Source organism: Molothrus aeneus, chromosome 4 (genome assembly GCF_037042795.1).
Source record: "Molothrus aeneus isolate 106 chromosome 4, BPBGC_Maene_1.0, whole genome shotgun sequence".
Lineage (NCBI taxonomy): Eukaryota > Metazoa > Chordata > Aves > Passeriformes > Icteridae > Molothrus > Molothrus aeneus.
Window position 1 is genome coordinate 51,365,192 of NC_089649.1, and position 20,585 is coordinate 51,385,776.

The window sequence follows — 20,585 nt, forward strand, 5'->3', positions numbered from 1 at the left end:
GAGGGCTTTCACAAGAGCAGAGTGGAGGGAGAGAATCACCTCCCAAGGCTGCAGGCTTGTGCAGACCCACAAAGCTTCTCCAGCCCTGGGTGTAGCTCATCAAAGGCCAAACTGAAGGCACTGCCCCAGCCTGCCCCCTGAGGAACCAACCATTCCTCTGTCTGTGCCTTCAAGCAAGGAGGAAGCCAGAAGCAGATCCTTTGTGGTGGGATAGTGCTTTTTATCCTGCCAATGTCCCCCCCTTACACAATTGGTTCAGGCACAAAAACTCCCCTCCAGAAAAGTACTGGGAGGCTTGAAGGTATTCATTCCTTCTGATGGGGCATAATTCGCTCAACTAGGCTGACTTGAGAGGCCACAGTCATGTCTTAGAGAGTGTCATAAACCACCAAAGATCCCTGAAGCACCCCCAGACTAATTTCTAAGGCCTCTCACCACAAGACTGCACATGATCTGCAGAGGTACATCAGACTGTGTAAAACTTCTCTTCCTTTCACTTCCCCCAGGGCTGCCTCCCTGTATCAAGCTGCACAACTGCTGCAATCTTCAAGTTGCACTGAAAATAACAAGCACAGAGGACTTGAATTCTGGAAGGATAATCAAGCTTAGAAGTTTTGCATTTGTAAGAAGTATGTAGCTACGGTTGTGACTATTACTGCTACACTGATATCCAAAGCAAATACTGAAAATGCAGAAAAGCCCCATATTAAAGTCAACTGGCAACCTCCAAAAAACCCTCTCAGGCTTTGCAAGCACAGACAAGAGCATGCAATGAAATTGAAACTTCTGCTCTAAATTAGACATGCACCAAGTCATGGCAGCACAGTGTGAGAGGCTCCAAAACTAGGCTATGTGTTGAACTAATTATGCTTAGTTCAGTGAGGCAAAAAAAGGTGCTGTATGTTGATATACTATCTTAATGGGTTCATGGCATTCAAAGACAGTTTAGTGCAATTTGTATCCCTTGCCTGGAATATTGTATATAGTCCCATAGCAAATAGATATTGAACAAATTTGCTGTGAGTTTCTTGTTTCTTTGGGCCAAAATCCTTAAGAAAGATACTTCTGAATCATCTGCCCTAAGTTTCTCAAAGCCTCATCACAGGCTTTAAATACGTCCTGTTAACAAAAGAACTTCCTTTGCAAATCTAAACCTAGACAAAGCTGCATAGTGTTATCAGATTATATGCACACAAAACAAGTAAGTCACCACAAAACAGGCTGTTTCAGATATCAGAATATCACTTATATTTAATTAAAACAAGTTTTGATTGAAATACATTTGCAGTCAACTTTTAGTTCATAAAGCTTTTAGTTCAACTGATTGGGTTTTTTTGGTCCATTAAGAGTAAAGGTACAACTTGCCTTCCAAAATAAGATACTAGAACCAAGAGTACCCAAAATAACTCTTAAAGGCAGAAGTCTATATTCAGAGTTCTCAGATGTTTGGTCCTAAAAAACCTTAACTTCTTAAATAATGCACCTCTAATTCTGCAGAAGCCAATCAAGGTAGTAATTTTGCTGTTTTACTCAGTCTTTCGCTGAAGTTTGTTTTTTTCTGGTTGAAAGAAGTGCTTTTCAAGAGCATTGACCAATTCATCTAGTTCCTTCTTCAGCTGTTCAACATCACTGGAAAACAAAAATCACACAAACACAGAAAACAGTGAAACAATGAAAAAGCTAAAATGTATAGTTTTAGTGTGAGGAATTTTTAAATCTGTGGCATTGCTTTAGACAAACATTTTATATTAATGCTAGAAGTCTATATATTTGATTTCTTATGGCAATGCACTGATGTTCACTTTCAACTGATATGCATGAAGGCTATGAAGAAACATAACTCCACAATATAATCTAAAGTAGTATGGTGAATTTGAGTTCAGAAGATCTTCTATTACTAAATGTAAGTGACTAGAAGTGTAATTTTTATACCTGTAGCAGTATTCTTAGATGACTTTTTGTCTGTGAAAAAGTATTACTTTCATTATATAAGTTAATTATCTTTATGATTGTATGATTTCCAAGGCTACTGGCTAAGGATATAATTGCTAAACATAAAAGGATCTGAAATATATTAGAACACTTTATATTTGATTAAATATTTTAAAGTAACTATGTATGTAAAAAAGGGGTGAAAATATATGCATTTATTTAAGGCAGAATGTTTTTCCTGATACTGTTTTCACGGAATGTAAAACAGAGTGCAAAGTAATTTCAGTGACAAGAATGTGTCAACAAATTTTGCAGAGTTGAAGCTTTATACAAATACATTCACTAAAATGACTTTAATAATATTATTTGACCATGGAGAGCTCTTATTTCTCTAAAACAATACCAAAAAGCCACACAGACTCTGTTACACCAAATGTACTGCTGTAAGTGACAATACCTGTTCCCAGGGGGTGCACAAAGTTCAGAATAGTATTTGATCTTTGGTTCCGTCCCACTGGTTCTCATTGTGGCCACTCCTCCATTAGCAAAAGTGAATGTTATCATTTGGCTGCTTTTACTAGTAGGGAGTATCTAAAAACATTAAGAATATTTTTTAAAAAAACTTGGAAAGAGACTATATATAAACCCATGACTTGATTCTAGATAGCATGACAAAAGCATCACCTAAAATTATAGTTTAGTTCTGTTTTCTTCAACATTGTGGTCTTGAGACCGCAAGGACAGCCTTGCCCTCAGCCTGGAATCTGGCAGAACTGCATCACTGCTAGGTAGCTCATTTCAAATGCAGACAATTTTTTACTGCTAATAGAAGTTGAGTTGTCATGGCATTTCCCAGGAGGAAAGGAAATGGAGATTGTGGAGAAACACAGAATCCAAAGCCATGTCTTAATAGACAGTTTAACTTGCGCTCACAAGAAAACAATGCAGATTGCTGTAGCAAGGCAGCAAGATCCTCCTACTGCCCTTCACAAACTGTCATCTTGGAGAGAAAAACACACCACAAAACCTAACAAAAAACCCAACACCCTCTTGGCTTCCCTTCCTCTCACCAAGGCATAACAATTGTCACCAATCTAAGTTGCTTTATGACTCAGTATATAAATATGTTTAATGTTTCTCCACAGAATGTTTTATGTATGTGTATATACATCACATATGATTTACATGCAATTTAGAAAGATACTTACAGCCTTTTGATCTGGCTGGCTGCTGTCATACCCAGTAGTTAGATCCCTTATTCCAGAAACTTTAAATCTACCACAAGATTTTGGGTATGTGTTTTTTCCATCAAAATTTCTAAGGTTGTCAAAAAGCTGTTGAATAACTTTAGGATCGTGGCAGATGAAATATGAAGCTTTGGTGATATGGAAGCCGTATCTGTGAAGATGCAATATTAGTGAATCCAGGAAGCAATGTCCTAAAAGTTGCACACCAGACACATTACACAACCTTCTAAAAAGCAATACTGTACTCATGCTCACCCAACTGAAGCATCAGTTCTTGCCCTTACAATTTTAAAATGTCCAACAGCTTAATTATCCCATTTTACAAACTTCAAATAAACTTCTCTGCAGATGTCTTTTATTTTTAATTATGAAAACTGAGAAAGTTTACAGCAACACCAGAAGAAAAAAGGATACCATTAGCCTTGAAGTGCTCTAACCACCATAGGAAGGGAAGAGATTACATCTAAGAGCTTCTTTGAGTGTATTCCAGCTGACCTTTTCTAAGTAAAACAAATTCTAGACTGGTTTTTCCAATCACAGTTCATTGAAGTGTTTCTACTCTCCCATTAAAGTGTTTTTACTAAACCAAACTGTTCTGAACATTTCTCTCTACCTCACCTGTTTGCTGCCCGGTAATGTGATGCAAAGACAAATGACCCAGTAACACTGACTTTTCAAAATACCATGTTGTTGAGAAACATACAAGCCTGGACAGGTTGTTCAAGTGAGCTCTTGCTACAGATCAAGACTTGATAAATATCCTTGATGGCAGTGAAAATCTGAGGTGCAGAATCTTCATTAGTACTAGGAGGTTCACACTAGAAATCTGAATGCCTTCTTAAATAGGGTTATGTTTATACCTAAATGCTTGACATCTTGAAGGTTAACAGTAGTTAGATTAGTCTTAAGAATTCAGTAAGGGATTTAACAAAACCTATCCTGTATCTGAAAGAAGTGATAAGCCTACTAGGACCATGTCCTTTTCTTATCTGCATTTACTTTGAGACAGATTCCCCTTCTACATTTCCAAAATACAAAAGAGAGTTTCTTCTGCTTCAACTCACAAGGCCAATCTGACAAAAAAGTAAAGTAGTAAGAAGCAGAAAACTGCAACCTTATATTAGCTACAAACAAAAATCAAACACATGCAAAACAACTCCCCAAAACAAAGCAAGAACCCTCCTTCCAGCTCATTATCAAACAACAGCTTAATAGGGCAGATTTGTATCCTTCCCTCTGTCTGTAGCTTTGCCACAAAGACTGACCATGTGCATTGACATCTTACAGACTGCTTTTATGCTAAAGCAAGCTCTGAGTCCTTTTCACTGGCTATGTACACAGCAGCACTGTGGCACAGCTCAATTCCACTCAGGCAAATATTCTGAGGTCAATCAGGTGTTTACTGTACTTGTATTTTAAAAAAACAATTAAAAAAACCTCAAGCCAGTAGCTGAATATTTAATTCTTGAATATGCACTTCCAGCTAGTAGCATTTAAGGGAATTCTCACATCAGATGCTGTATTTGCCACTCTAGGTATGAATTCCTAGTTCATACTTTTATATCACACAATTTATCTATGCAGTGTAAGCAAGTCTTTGCCACTTGATTCCTTCCTAAAGAGACAATGAAACAAGCATATCACACAAATGAGAACTCAGGATTGGCAAAACAAGGAGCACAAAGGCTGGAGTTTTCCAGTCTCTTTGCAGGTTCCACACTCCCTTGTTAGTGTGTATGAAGAGCTGGAGAGTATCAAACAGCCTGTGCTGCTCCCTCCTTCAAAACAAACAACCCAAAACCTCCACAAAACCCACTCCCTGCCTCATGAAATCCAATATTCATCTTTGCTATTGATTTCTTTGAACCCAGTAAAAAAGAGCAAAAGAAAAGTAGTGCCTCATATTAAATGCTCTCAGAGGGATACCCAGCTGTATATAGCCAAGAGTAATGGCCAGTCACAGCACTTCTGCATAATCAGCTCAAATCTCATTAATCAGGAGCAGAACGAGAAAAGGAGAACCAAAACTCAACAGCAATAATCTATCAAAAAAAAAAAAAAAAGACAGAATAATACAACAAAAATCCTAACTTTAGAGCCAACTAGAATTCATTTAATCATAAGTAGCCCTGCAAGGACAGAAGCTGGCTTCTGTGCATGGCATAAATAAGCCAGAGCTACTTAGACCCATTCAGTCATCAACATTTTTGAGTGTCTGGCTCATTTAAGCAGCAAGAAGCACTATAATCTCTACAGCTCAGCAATACAGCTGCCCAATCTTCTGTGAAAGGACCCAAGTGCAGAACTTCCCAAAACAAAAAAACCTTTCAGGCAAGCATAGAAAAACACCCCAAAGATCTCATTACTAATAGAGAATTAGTAAGGTAGTTATTATTATATTTAAAATACCTTAACACAAAACAATGTCATAAATATATTCATGTCCACAAGGCAGGAACACTTTCTGAAGATTACTATTACAGAATTGTCTTAGTAGTACAATAATTCATATTTTATTTTTTTATAAACTATAGGTTGCTATTGAGTCCCTATTAACCCCAGTATGTGAAATTGAGAAAATCTTTAAAATAAAAAATTAGAATTGAACTCACTCATCATAGACAGCTTTCAGCTGCTGAGACAAAGACAAATTCCTGGTTGCCAAAAAGCTGGCCATCTCTGCAGTTATAACAGCAGCACTGACACCATCTTTATCCAGAACAGCAGGACAGCACATATACCCTAAACAAGGAACATTAGATATAATTAGACACATTTTTAACAGGGAATAGGAAGGGGAGGGAAGGTTAGCCAAACATCTTTGAAAGGAGAAATGCACATTACCATAGTACAGACATTTTAGAGTCAAACCAAAAGTAGAAAAAAAGTATCTTCTAATCAGGGTTAATTTTAATAAGCAAGTTATTCAATGGAATTTCAAGACAGAGATTTGCATCATATCAGTGCCACATGCTCCCAGGTCCATATGGAGCTTTCTAGAAAGAGAAAAGCCACACTGCCGAAACAATGCAAGTATGGCATTATCTCAAATGTGAGTATCTTATAGTGTAAGGTAACACTGATAATTATGTGTGAAATTAGCCACATTTTCTCTGGTTTTCAGGTATTGAGATACTTAAAGAGCATTAGAGCTTTACAATTTTCTCCTCATGAATTTCTAACTTTCATTTGTGGCTTTCAACCATGGCTTTCCAGTTCACAAATTTAATTTGGGGTAGTTTTTACTTTATTTTATTCTCATTTACACTAAGCTTAAATCTGTCAGGTAAAAAAGCTCAATTTCATGTCTGAAAAAATGTCGTTTTTTTGTTGTTTTTAAAAAAAGTTTATGCAGAATTTGCAGTCCAAATCTGCACAGCCATGCTACTGTAGATATATATTCCTTTGTGCTAAGCAGAGATACAAAGGTTTTAAAAACTAGTATCAATTAGCAAAATAGATAATTATCTAACTGGAAATACACCCATTGTATTGAGGACACCATTTTAACCTTTTTTTACATTTTACTTCATTACTGGGATGCTAACAGAGCACAGGTTGCCCAGAGAAATTGTAGAATATCCTTCCCTGGAGAAATTCAAGAACCAACTGGGTCCAGTCCTGTGTAACATGCACTAGGACACCCTGCTTGGGAAGGAAGGCTGGACCAAATGACCTCCAACAGTCCCTTCCAACCTCACCCATTCTGTGACTCTGCAATTCTGTCACTTTTTGTAGTAGCTCTATTTTCACTATTTTGCAAGATATGAAAACATACCATTCTGTCTCTTACCTATAGCCTCCTCAAATGCAAAAAGAACAGCTTTCCCCTGGTCCATGAGCTGTTTGGCACGGTTGCCCATCCACTTGAAACCTGTCAGTGTTTCCTACAGCAGAGAGGAGAAATCAAAGGCATTAAAAAGAAAAGCAATGTTTTGCAATGTCTTTGTAGGAAAGATACTAAAAGAAAATGGAATAATGTGCAATGTGTTGCTTACCTCAAAGTGAAAACCTTCCTTTAATGCAATTGCTCTCAGGATTTTGGAAGAAACAGTACTGGATAACATGTAGACATCCTTAATGGCACGAGTATCCCTACTGTTATTTTTCCAGCAAGTAAAGATCCACCAGCCTAAAAGAGCTCCTAGTTCATTTCCAGAAAACACTTTCCATTCACCACTACAGGCAAAAAAATATTAGAAAGTACATGAAATCAAAGGATAATACTGAGGGTAAAAAAAAGAATCTATTGGTTCTTTTATAAATGAATATTAACAAATAAACCACTGCCTTGGAATTCCACATAACAGTAGCAAGGTATCATGTGCTCATAATGAACAAACAAAAAAATTCCTTCCCTAAAGTATTCTGAAACTCTTACCTTTTTTCTCCATCATACACATAAGCTTTTGCAGTTATCCAAAGATGAAACAGTAATATTTCCAACATATTTTAAGTAAAACAAAAATGTTCAGCATACAAATTATAAACTCAGTGATTAAGACGAGCACAGAGACACAAAAATACAGTTCTCAAGTGATCAGTATTTTTAGTTGACCTAGTGACAAATACTTTTAATTTAATCACGAATACATCAATTAGTCATTGGGAAGATTGGAAAAAATCTTTAATGGATATAAAAGATTAATACTGATGTATTGCTAGAACAGGAAAAAAAAAAGAAGAAAAAAAGAAAGACAAATGTCAAAATTGCCAAAAAAAATCCCAGTCACAAAAGGGGACAGAGACACTTCCAGACTGACAAAACCAAGACCTGCAGAAACAGTACCTGTTGTGAAAGAGAAGCAGACTCAGTCTCCTGCATTTATTGATGCCAACAGGCACAAAGGAAAGCACAGCGGCACCTTAGTGTAAGAGTGCTGAGAGAGTGTGCTCTACAGGAGGTTCTGTCAAAGAAGAAGGACAGATACTGTAGAAGCCTATATTAATATTTGATTAGTGTATGAAAGCTAGGGCAGAAGTCTGAGAAGACACAGGACTGGAAGTTAGGAGACAGCTGAGACTGGCTAAACAACGAGCGTAGAGGCAGCAGAATGAGAGCCCACACTCTCACTGGCAGTGGATGCAATAAACTAACACCCCTCCTCAAGATTGTGGGAGCTCAAAGTTTTCAGACAAAAAGCATGAGTGGTTTTGCATTCTTGTTTTAGCCCATCGTAACTAGCATTATCTGAAACTTTTTATACCTTTTTCTCAATGCTGTATTGCCAACTGAGGCTGGCACAGACCAAAACCATTGAAATAAGAACCTTCCAACTAACTAACACTGTCCAAGATACAGCACAGTGTCCACAAAAAAGACCATTTTTCTTCCAAAGGCAGAGAAATCTTCTTAGTTCATGCTGTGAGGCTAATGAATTTAAAAGCACCCCAAAACCCCAAAGAAAATACTGCTATTTTAAAGCTACTACTTCAGCTTTTTTGGTTATCTGTTGAGCAAAATGGATATTTGCACTGTCTCCTTTAACTGGACTTTTGAAATTTTTGAAAATCTAACTGATACAGATTCAACTATTTAATTCATCCACAACCACTGAGGACATCTAGCAGATACCCATATCATGCCTTGGGTACCAAAGACTCTTGCCATAATTTTATATCCTTCTTCTGGCTCTCATGCTCAGGGAATTCATATATGCTGGCCCAGCAGCAGATTTTTTTTTCTGCTCCTCTCTAAGCTGAAAACCTTGAAGCTTATTTTCACTGAGTATTTACAGTTTATAACTGCTCAGATTAGTTTCTGCTTTATCAAGGTAGATAAAGGAGAAACACCACTATTTGTAGATATGATACCAAGTGCTTGAACTTCAGCACTTGGTATCATATCTTCACTTCCTTTTATTAATCAGATAAAACCACAATACAGAAATGTAAACAATTGTAGAAGTGCAGGATATCAGAGGGCATGAAGTAAGGGGACAGCCATATTGAGTCAGAACTATAGGTTACATTGCACAAATCTGAACAATTTATGGTAAGTGCCTGACTGACCAAGTTTGCCTTTTGTGATCCCCTTCTTTGAGTGGGTATGCAAAGATAAATAATGCATATATAGATGGATCTTTAAGGGGAGAGTACAAATGACTACACTGAGAAGTACCAAACTGTGAAAAACTTTAAGGTGAAATGCAAATACATAACACTATGTAAAGAAGTGGGAAACTGAGCAAGAGAAGCCCAGATCATCTAATGATTAGTAAAATGTTTGGTTTAACAGGATTTGAGAAAGAAGATACTCATACTAAAGAGTAAGAGATTATCAGGGAACTATACATATTCTCCTGAAGCCAAGTTACTGTTTAATAAACCTTGAAAGAAAAAAATGTTTATCAGTTGTACACGAAAGAATTTAACTGAAAACCTACCTTTGAAAAAGTACAGCACAACAACAACAATTCACATGCTTCTGGGCATGCCTAAACTACAGCAAGTGTCAACTATTTATTCAGGCATCTGTACAGTGTCTAATACTGATCATTATTTCATATCCTGCCTTTACTGTGGTCTGCTTCATAGAGTCTTCTCACATTTCTGTGTATTTTCAATCAAAAAAATTATTACTGTGACTATTCTTCCTCTGCAACACAAGCAGCAAGAATTCTCCAAATGAGCCTAACCTTGGGAGTAAAAAATATCAATGGTTTGCATTACTTTATTACCATACCTCTCTTGTTTCTCTGCCACTGCCAGTCGATCAGCATCAGGATCATTTGCTAAAATGATTCTTGCCCCATCTTTTTCAGCCAAAGCAAAAGACAATGTCTGGAAATGTGGCAAGCAGGACCAGATGAGTGTTAATATTCCCAAATAATATTTTCACTTTCTTTATAGGTTTTAAGTAATTTTCCCAATTTATTGAATCTCAAACACCCAAAATCATTATGTGTCTCTCAAAAACCACAAAAACTTCTAGCCTGGCAGCAGAAGAACATAGTCAGGACATTTAACTTTACCTATATCATTCCACTTCTGTAGCCCAGCTTAAAAGCTACCTAGATTTAATGGGATCCTTCAAAAATAAAGTGTAACAGAAATAGTAGCAGAAATTCTAACCGCCTGTCAGGACTTCTCCTGCCCTCTCCTGGTGTTGTGTCAGAACAAAAGAGTAGAAGCCTTCCAAAAACAAATGAGAAGATTTTTATTATTATTTTATTTTTTTAAAGTAACTATCACTTTGTCCCATGTGCAGAACCTGCCCATTCTGTTAGAGAAAAAAGTAGTTGAAAGTTACAGCTGATTACTACCTGACTGGTTCAAAGAGGGTTATGTCAATGAAAGGATACCAGCTAACTCTTCACTAAATGTAAGGCTATGAAACAGATTAAAAATTGACCCTCCACCAGTATCTACAGCTGTGACTTCTGGCAAAAAGGAAAACACTGAAAGACATCACAACTATTAAAAAAGAATTAGATCTATTTACCAGAACACCTTTGCCTTCTTCAGGATTGGGATACTTCACTGTGGGGAAGTCTGGATCAGGATCTTTCTGCTCCGGAACAGCAAAAGGAGGGCTAAGATCGAATGCCTTGAAAGCCAACTGCACAAATTTATGTCCCACGCCATGCACAGAAGTATGAACGAATTTCAGGTTTGTTTCCTTGTTTATATTCCTGAAATAAAACAGGTTAACAGTAAACTTGAACATGGAAGACTGTTCTGCACAAAACTGACTATGTTTGGAAACGGATACAACTCAGTATTCTGTATCACTGTTAAAATTATGAATTAAAGGAGAGCAGATTTTAAAAGCAATGGCTTGAAAATTGGCTTAGCCTAATTTTTCAACAATATGAGTCACTCTTGGCATCCAATATCCTAGTATGTGCAAATCACTGGATTAAAAAAGACTGTACAGTCTACACATCCCAAGAAAGTCAAGTGAAAAACAAATACAACTGACTAAAGAGACTCTTCATCCCCAACTCTAGCATTTAAACCCCCAAAAAATGTGAACACAGTGAGTCAACAGCAGCCTGCCCAATTTGAGCACACTAATTTTTAGGAAATAAAAAACATTGGGTATACCTAAAATCATGCAAACTCCTAGGGAGACATTTAATTTCAATTCTGAAAAAGCAGTGTAATGGCCCCAGCTTTTTAGTAACTCCTGACTGTTTTTAGAGTACAGGAGTAATAACATGGTTACTGGTGCTTAAAATTTCTACATAAATAAGCAGATCTAAAAGGTTGATACTCCTGTACTACATAAATTAACCCTAACTGTTCACCAAGAGAAACATCCACTTCATTTTGCTAAGTAAAGATTTTTACTGAGCAAGTGATAAGAGTAGGCTGTTTTAAGGCACCCAAGACTACCAGGAGCACAAGCAAGGCTGGAATGACTGAGAAGGACCTTCTTGTCCAGAACTGCTTAACAACCTGGTTCACTGTGTCTCTGAGAATCTTGTTTTAAGGCTGGTGGGCTGTCCATGTCATGTCCACATCCAGCAGCCCCAGTCTTGCTGTGACACTTGGCTGATGCATGGCCATGAAAATACAGGGAGATATCATCAGAAATTTGCTCACTTTGCTGGGTTAGACTTCTCTCAGGACAGCTTTATGAACTGGCTTATGACACCACCACACAGCTGCCAGTGCAACCCCAAAAGATGACAAAAAGACAAAAAGGCACAGGAGAACTGGGACATGGCAGGATTGTGGCCACCCTCACTTCCATCAATTTAAACTGCCCTGCTAACATACTAGATGGAATATCCTGTATTCTTAAAGGAATTAACAGGAGTCACCTGTAAAAGCACTGTTTCTGTATGTCTTTGAAGTACTCCTTATTGACCATGGCATATGGATCATGAAGCAGCGGGCTGCTGTCAATCAGTTTGTCATCCCAAGCCTGAGGCCACGGTTCTTGGTTCTCCTCAATAGCCTGAGAAATTCCTTTGTCATGAGGGGAAATGATCTGAGCACCATTTTCCCAATAAACCTAAATAAAAAATAGATAGGTGAGTATTTGATCATTAAGCTTGTAACATTTTTTGGGGGTTTTTTTTTTTGTTTTTTTTTGTTTGTTTGTTTTTGGTTTTTTTGTGGTTTTTTGGTTTTTTTGTTTTTTTTTTTTTTGTTGGTTAAGGTACAGTACATCCATTTAAGTATTACAGTAAACTAGGCTTAGGTATACCCAAAGTATTCTGTTAATATTCTCAGTGTTTCTTCTCACATCCCATTCTTATTCTATTTAAAAAAAAAAAAAAAAAAAAAAAAAACAAACAGTTTAATCTTATCAAAAGATATCAAGATCCATAATGAAACACAAAACAATGCCCAATGATTTACTGAGAAAACTCCCATTTTTGTATTTTGGAAACAGTCTGTATATGACTACCCAGCTACTGTGACTGGTGCACAGGCAATTCAGCTGTGTTTTTTTCAGTACATAGCAGATTACAATGGCATCCTGCTTTCTAGAGCAAAGATTTTAATTATATTATTAGTTTAACATGACACTAGCTTTAAATACATAGAAGAGATGGAGAGACTAGTAATTAATTAAGTCTATACCATGATAGGAACTATATATAATTGCATTAGTTTCTCTACGTGGAAAAAAAGAGCCAGAAAATAGATCACATTAGAATACCTTGTAACCATTGTCTTGTTTTGGATTATGGGAAGCAGTAACCATAATTCCAGCACAAAGCTTCAGGTGAGTTACTGTGTACGGCTGTAACAAGAGAAAGTTACTTGAAGTAGAATGTGCAACACATTATATTTCTTCTCATGCATAGATAATACTTCATAGTATGAAAATAAAGTCAAGATGTGATTTCCTACACACCAACTCCCCAAAGCAGAAGCTAAATAGTACTTGTTCCACCAGACTCCATGTGGCACAACTTTAGTCCTTGTTTTTTCTTGTGCATTTTCCCATTAAATGTTGTTAATGTTGTTCCAGACGCTTTGTGAATCTCTAGTGCCTTTCCAGAAGGAAGCCAGATGCATGTGTTCCCTACTGTGGAATGACTTGAGGTACCCAAGGCCTTAGAGGGTGCCAGGTCTGTTGGGGTAATGACACAAGTCAGCATGGGGCAGAGAACTGCAGCTCAAGCAGTCTCATCCTGTCTTTTGGGAGCAGCCTGGGGAGCAGCTACTCCATCAGGGTTCAGAAGAGAATTGTTTTGGAGAGAGCTCTTATAAACTAGCTCAAAACAGATGGAGTGAATTAAAAATGAAGCATTATTCATGAACATAGGTCCAATTTCTGTTTACTCCTGGCCCTTTATTTAATAGTGAAATGCACTCAACTGCAGCTCTTGCAACACCACTTTAAACTGCAGTATGAAGAATTTGACCCTAAATCTTCAAAAAATTGTATCAGTACAAGAATGCTATGTAGAAAGTCTTTATACCACTGCGTTCTGTTTGCAATCCTCACTGGAGCAACTGATTTAGGGAGAAATTATTGCTTTTAGGACAAGGGCCAAGAGCAGGGCTTTTCTGTGTTGCTCTGGAGACACCTGGTGTTCTGATGGGGGCATCGTGGACACAATTCAACAACCCTTCTGACAAAATATCACTGCACTCCAAGAACGTGCTATTGCGTGTTTCAGACATCAGACTCCGCTCACACTCCACATTCATTCTCCCTTCTTTTCCTGTGGATGTTGTAAACTATACATAGGTAAATAAGTACAAGACTCTCTGCAGGAAGAGCTTAAAAAGTAAGAACTGGTTTGTGTAGTTATCCTAATTTAAGTAATGCAAGGTATCTGACAGAATTTGTGTACATTTAAAGCAGATAATGTAATAAAAAGGTATAATAAAAAACCTACCACAAAGGGAGTTGGTATTATATCAGAGAATAGATAAACTGGAACTCCCTGACTGATGAAGGTATTGGCAGCAAGTCTTGCAAACCTAAACAGGAAGAAAAGATACCTAGGGAATATATTCATTTTCTTGCCTATTAGTTTCCTAGAATTCACAGCTTTCCCTCCCGCCCTAATGCAATTACAAAATCCCAACAAAAACACCATCACTTATCAATATATCTCAATTATTGTACAGACTCAATTTAAATGTGTTCCCTCACTATTCCCAAAAGACAAAGCACAACACTAAGAACTGCTTTGGTATTACCAGTATGTAAGAATACTGTAAATCCCACACATTAATTCACTTTATAGAACAAAAATACAATTGAAGTAGATATAAATCCATCATGAATCACACAAAGTATCTACAAAACACAAAACCTAAGAAGTACCTTTTGCTACTACCTCCACTGGAAAGATGAGCACGAGCATCAAACCCAATCACAACTCCTCTCTTTTTGAGGTCACTGAAGTTCTTCTCAAGGTATCTGCAAAATCCCTTAAGACAACAACAAATCCACCTCATTAACCCAATCTTGATGTTTAATTTATCATCACATTAAGATAATTGCTAAGATGCTAATGTCTTAGGAAGCTGAGCACACATAGCATCTCACTGAACTGCTCTGGGATTCAGCTTGTCCAAGACCAATAAACACCAAGAAAACCTTCAAATCAATATTGCAAACTTTGACAGCATTTAAGTACTTTTTAAAATATCAGCATCGACTCCAAAAAGGAACAGGTAACACAGTCTTAATTTCAGGTTTTGAGAAATGATTCAGCTGTCATAGGTCTCCCATGAGGAAGAGAACAGCTGGCCAGCATTTCAGGTTTTTAACCAAATCTCACCCTAATAATGACATCTCTTTAGCACATGACGCATCACCACTCCAGGCTGCAGTTATTCACGGTTGTGGGTTTTTTCCCCAAGTAGATCTACCTTAGGATCCATGTATGTATACATACCTTCACTGCCTCTATGTAAAACCATGTCTAGCACACACAAAGCTTAACCAAATGTTGGAGACCTTTGGGGTTTTTTTGTAGTTGTTATAGCAGCACTAACTGTTGCACTTGAGCTTAACTGCAGCTGTGTGTAAATTAAATTGCAAATCAAATATGGAAAGTAACTTCTTTTAATGGTTTAATAGCTTCTCTCTGCTTGTTTTCAGAGATCAGCACTCAGCTAACAATTATAATTTAAATTACTTCTGAAAACTGGAAGAATAGGAGAGAACTTGTACTTCCATAGAATACTCATTTGCTTGCCATAAATCAGGCTCTTGCATTCATATACACAACCAGTTAAGCGAGATAAAGTGCTGGACACAATACCTGGGTTGTCTGGATAATAGTCAAGTCATTCATGTGGGAAATCCCTGCTCCCATGGCAGCTCTGAGCCCTGCTGTGCCAAACTCCATCCGCGAGCCAAAGTATTTCTGCAGTTCTCCGGCATTTCCTTCCGCAAGCAATTGTTTCACGATTGCGTAAGTTTTTGGATTCTGTTAACACAAAATTCAGACATTATAAATGAGGTTTTGTTCGTTTTAATAGAACTGTCTTTCTGTCCCAATCTCTGGGTTTCAGTATCAAAACATGGCACACAACTTCAATAACAGCATAGGTCTGTCTTCTTAATTTTAAATGCCGTCTTCTTAATTTTAAATCAGTACAACCTCAAATATTACTTACTGTAGATTCATCTCCTTAAGTGAACATGCTACCTGGACAGTAGTGTGTATATCTCCCACAATCTGGGATGTTAAAAGATTTCCAAGATGTCTATTTTAATGTTTTCTATTTTTAAAAACAAAACAAACAAAAGGCAGCACTTCACAATTCAGAGAATTTTTCCTCATCACAAGAACTACACTAAACATTTAAGAAAGTAAGGCAAACTAATTATTAAGAAATATTTGTTATTTCTATAGCACTACATGTAGAGTTTAAAACAAATTAAATCATAACCTTGTCCCAAGACTGGCTAGCACCAGAGGTAGCAGCAAAACTAAGCAGACTGGGCAGAAGAAAATTTCCAACATGTTTGCAGGTAATGCTTGTAAAGATAAACATAACCCCAGGATGAAAGCCTAGAAACAACAGACAAATTCTTAAATAAAATTACTCAAGAGTGGGAACAAAAAGGCTATCTCAGACTATTTGAGAACAGTGAGGAGTTTCTAACTTTCACTGCTTTTCTTGGTATATTGCTTCCACAGATTATCTATTGTTAATTACTCTTTTTGTTTCCAGACAGGGAATTGGCAAAGTCCTGTATGCCTCAACTTCTCAAAGTTATGAGACTTGTGAGGTTCATTATTTGATTTCTTGAGAACTTAGGAGCCAAGAGGACAGATGGCAGGTAGCAGCCTCCTGACAACATGCTTATCTGAGAGGCGGCAGGCTACTCACTGCATGAGTACACACACTTTATCCTGGAGTACAAACATTCTCATTTCCAAAGGGACACAAACCTTGATTTCTAGGCAATTAAATGAACTCATAAAAGTAATAGACTTTACTATTTTCTGGCTGACCTAGGCATGCTTACAGCAAGGGAAAGCATATCATTCTAGGCAAAAAAAGAGAAAAAAAAAACCAACCATATATCTTATGCAGCTTCAGAAAATGCTACAAGCACACACAGTAGTAGGCGTGTGAGTAAGTTTGCATACAAAGATATAAAATTCTGCACATCAAAGGAAGACCAGAGTTGGGATGTCCTAACCACTGACCTGTGTGCCCACTGCCACAGGACAAACAACACAATTTAAATACATACTAAAAAAGCTAAAGACCCTTTAGTGCTAATGAGCAAACTGCATAGTGGAGAATAAACGGAAGAATTTAAAAAAAAAATCCAGCTTCTTGAGTGCAATAAACAATTAGGTACCCCAGAATTACTGATTTCCAGCGCAAAAATTACCAATTTACCAGTCCAAGATTGTTGTAACTGACACTTCCTTGCAGGCAGCTTGACACAATTACCTATTATTATTGAGTAATTATATTGTGTAAGAATAAATATAATTCTATGTTGTTATAGAATATATAGGGCAGCATAACTGAGTTCAGGCAGTTTACAAGTTGACGTCAAGTTTCTGCCTTAACATCAGGCCTATGTCTCAAAGGTAAAGCCTGGATGACACCATTTGCATCCAGTTTTGTACACTGCCTAATCACCTTTTAATTTCTCTGTTTGAGCTTTGTGCACACGAATCATCTCTTAATACTAAAAGGAGCATGTTTTTAGGTAGATACTACACACATTTCTACAGCTGTTTGACAGACTAGAAGCTGCAATGCCAATGCAGAATGATATCAGGAGCATCCTGCAGCTCTCACAGCCAAGGAGTTTTTTGTTTCTTCTTGTAAGTGGAATTTCCCAGGTTTGGTATCTACTGTGAAACTAGAGGGATCCTCCAGTTTTTTAAGTCTGGTTAAATGTCCATGTCCGGGTGGTTGCTCAAGTCTTAAGAGTTTCAGTCCATATAATTTTCTAAAGAAAACTTGGTTGCATTAATTTAATTGTTCCCCACTGCCTGCCTCCACCCCACAGCAAATAATGGTAAAAGCCAGGCCAAGTCTGTTCAATATGGCAGAAGGATTTTCCCAGAACTACTGTTATCATTGTTAATGGCTATTTTCTCCCAAGAATTTGCCTATTTTTTCTTTTGTGGAGAACATTATGATAACACTATACACAGCTAAGTAAAAAACTAATCTTGGTTTTGCCTTTTTCTTCTGCTTAAACAAACTCTCCACACCATCTCTATCAAAGAAGGACCAAATTGTATCAGAAGGACGAAGTGCTGGCTTGTTCCTTTCTAATTGATTCTCTCAGGTTACGCTTTTTCTGCTCTCAAATTAAACAGATATGAGTATGGGAGTACCATTTTCTGTGAATACAGTGGCAGATGATTTAATACCAAGATAATAACCACTAGTGCAATTAGCTTGAACATCACCTGGCAACACTCGAGTTACTTTAATCTACACTACAGGAAGGCCCAAAGAGTTATCGTCAGTAGAGGAGTCCCCACAAGGTATTACAGGAGAGGAAACACTTCTGACTAAACAGATTTTATTTTTACTAAAACCAAAAGCTACCTTCCATTCAAAATTCCATGACTTATAATAGAAAGAATGAAAAATATGCTATTACTGTATTGAGCAGAGTGATGAAAACAGCCTGGTAACAAGCACAGTAATTGCCATGTAGGTAGAAACTTCCAGTTAGGTCAGCAGAACTGCCATCAGCCACAAGGGCTTGCTCTTGCAGACAATTATTTTGTAAGAAACATGGCGCTTATCATCATTAAATATTAACCCATCTCTGCATGTCAAAAAGGAACTTTTTTTTTATATCAGAGTAAATGGCCAAGGGTTACATCTGATTTTTCTGTTGCTCAATAGAAACATGCAACAGCTTCCTGAGAAATTAAAATACCTCATCATTTTTGAGTAATCAGCAATGGGTATTGCACACTAGTCAATTATTACTGAATCAAAGATGCAAGTGCTAGCAGAGGGCTAAACTTTCAAAAGTAAAGATGCTACAAGGGATACTGCATTAGATTTCCAGAGAGCTTAGCAAAATAATCAGAATAACCAGTTGAAAAGCAAGTTATTACACTGAAGACAGGAATATAACTAATACCGGTCAGGGAAGCTATGTAAGTAAGAGCTTCTAAAACCAAACTATTTTCTCAAATTTAATTAAACTGAGGAAAAAAGGTACAAAAGCTTATTGTCATTTGATGTGATGCATTAGCATTTCTGAAAAGAAGACTAGTTTGGCACTGCTCTATCACTAATAAAACCAGAACTGGGTAACTGGTCGGTTAATCCGTTTACTGGTTTTAATGAAGAATCACAACAAGCTCGAGGTACTTCTAATGGCATCCTTTAGAACCTGGAAAAAATACTAAAAAAGAGAATTAATGTATGTTTCCACTGATATTTCTGAAATAAGCAGAAGATGCCTTACCAAACAGGTATGTGTGCTGCACAAAACTCAGAGAGTATTGTTGAGTGCTAAGCCTGGGGGAGTCAATTAATGACTGAAGAGGGGCAATGGCCAGTGAGTTCCAATATAGCCAAATGAACAAATTATATGAAAAGGGACATGACATGAAAATTGCAAACCAAATGTGCCAACAGAGGCCTGCATCTCAGTGGGACCTGCAATAGAAAGCAACTACATGACCACTTCCAGGACACCACTATGGCAAGGTATTTCTTTAAGTATGTGGAAAACAGAAACACAAGAAGATTTTACTCCTGCATATAGTGCTGTCAAAACCAAGCCCAAAGATAAGTCTCAACAGGAAGGGAAATAACACCTGAAAAGTACAGGACTGACAGCCTCTGCATATCCAAGTGTTTTTGAAGTGAACCACCATGTCTTTTGGGACCGATATTTTAGCAAACAAGAATTTGAAGGTACTAGGAGGTTTTTAACACTGAAGGACAGGTAACACGGCAATGTATGCTGGTCTTTAATAATTTAAGTCTACCAGCTGCCCTACGACTGAAGCGGTTCGGAACAATACAGGCCCTTTTGAAAAAGGCGCTCAGTACAGCTAAAAGCCAGATCGAGAGGCCAGCCGGGATGTTTCCCAACGAGAGCAGCGGCTGCCGCGGCAGGTGACGGAGCCGCAGCACCGGGCGGGGGCCCCGCAGCCCCACCTGCGCCGGCCCCGCCGCGGGACGGGAGGGGATGCACGGAGGGGCGGAGGGAGAGCGCCCCTATGTCAGAGAGCTCTGAAAGCAGAGCCAAAGGAGCAAAAAGGTGCCTTTACCGCACCCCAATCCGGCACAATGCAACAGCCGGGCGTCACGCCGCGCCCCCTGACCCTTCTGCAGCCCGCACCCCCATCGCCCCCCGCCCAGCCGCCCCTCACCTTGTCCCAGAGCAGCCACTGCTCGGCCGCGCGGCGCAGCGCGCCATCCCCCGCCGAGCCCCGCGCTGCCATCCCGCTCCAGCCGAGCCGCCAGCACCGCTCCGCTCCTTCCTTCCCTCTTCCGGAGCGAGCCCGCCCCGCTCTGCTCCGCTCCGCCCGCCGGGCCGAGCCGGGCCGGGCCGAGCCGGGCCGCCCCACCTCCGCCCCACCTCCGCCCCGCCCGCCTGCCCGGGCCGGGGTCAGGGCCGGGGCCGGGGCCACGGCCGGGCAGAGCGGCGCTGCCTCCGTCCTGCTCGGCGAGGCCGGGTCGGGGCTCTCGCTTAGAGCGGGGGATTAATAATTTCTTTTCCTGGGGCGCTGAATGTTGTCAGGTGGGGCTGCGGCTGCCGGCCCGGCGGAGCCCCGAGGGGAGCCCCGGGTCCCGGCCCTCGCACTGCGCCGAACGGAGGAGGAGGAGCAGCGTTCCCAAATAACAGCGGGAAATCAGCGGTGGGCGCAGCCGCCTCCTCCGCAGCATGGCCGGCGGAAGAAAGTAGCGCTGTTGTTAGAAGCGTCACATTCCACGGGCATTGGACTAAGGCGACTGAGATTCCTTTTTTCATAGTCAAGATAAATGAGGGATGAGCTCGGGAGCACTCTAATT

General features: G+C 38.9%; 1 protein-coding gene across 1 annotated transcript; it reads right to left on the reverse strand.

Moving 5' to 3' along the window:
- Positions 1-1,224: 1,224 nt before the first annotated feature.
- PGM2 (phosphoglucomutase 2) lies at positions 1,225-20,111 on the reverse strand. Its single transcript, XM_066548512.1, has 14 exons — positions 19,943-20,111; positions 15,371-15,538; positions 14,425-14,531; positions 13,991-14,075; positions 12,799-12,882; positions 11,951-12,144; positions 10,624-10,813; positions 9,865-9,962; positions 7,178-7,358; positions 6,973-7,066; positions 5,792-5,921; positions 3,141-3,330; positions 2,390-2,523; positions 1,225-1,629 (listed from the first exon to the last, which is right to left on the reverse strand). Exons 1-14 carry the CDS (start codon positions 20,012-20,014, stop codon positions 1,527-1,529), a joined length of 1,830 nt encoding a protein of 609 aa, XP_066404609.1. The 5' UTR covers positions 20,015-20,111; the 3' UTR covers positions 1,225-1,526.
- Between the last annotated feature and the right edge of the window lie 474 nt (positions 20,112-20,585).

Bases quoted from the DNA above. Each gene is read 5' to 3' on its own strand.
- PGM2 (XM_066548512.1), bottom strand. From the start codon at position 20,014: ATGGCAGCGCGGGGCTCGGCGGGGGATGGCGCGCTGCGCCGCGCGGCC. The intron at 9,963-10,623 runs GTAAATAGATCT...CCACATTTCCAG, and splicing joins AAGAAGGCAAAGGTGTTCTG to ACATTGTCTTTTGCTTTGGC. The intron at 5,922-6,972 runs GTAAGAGACAGA...TTCCTTGTTTAG, and splicing joins TGCATTTGAGGAGGCTATAG to GGTATATGTGCTGTCCTGCT.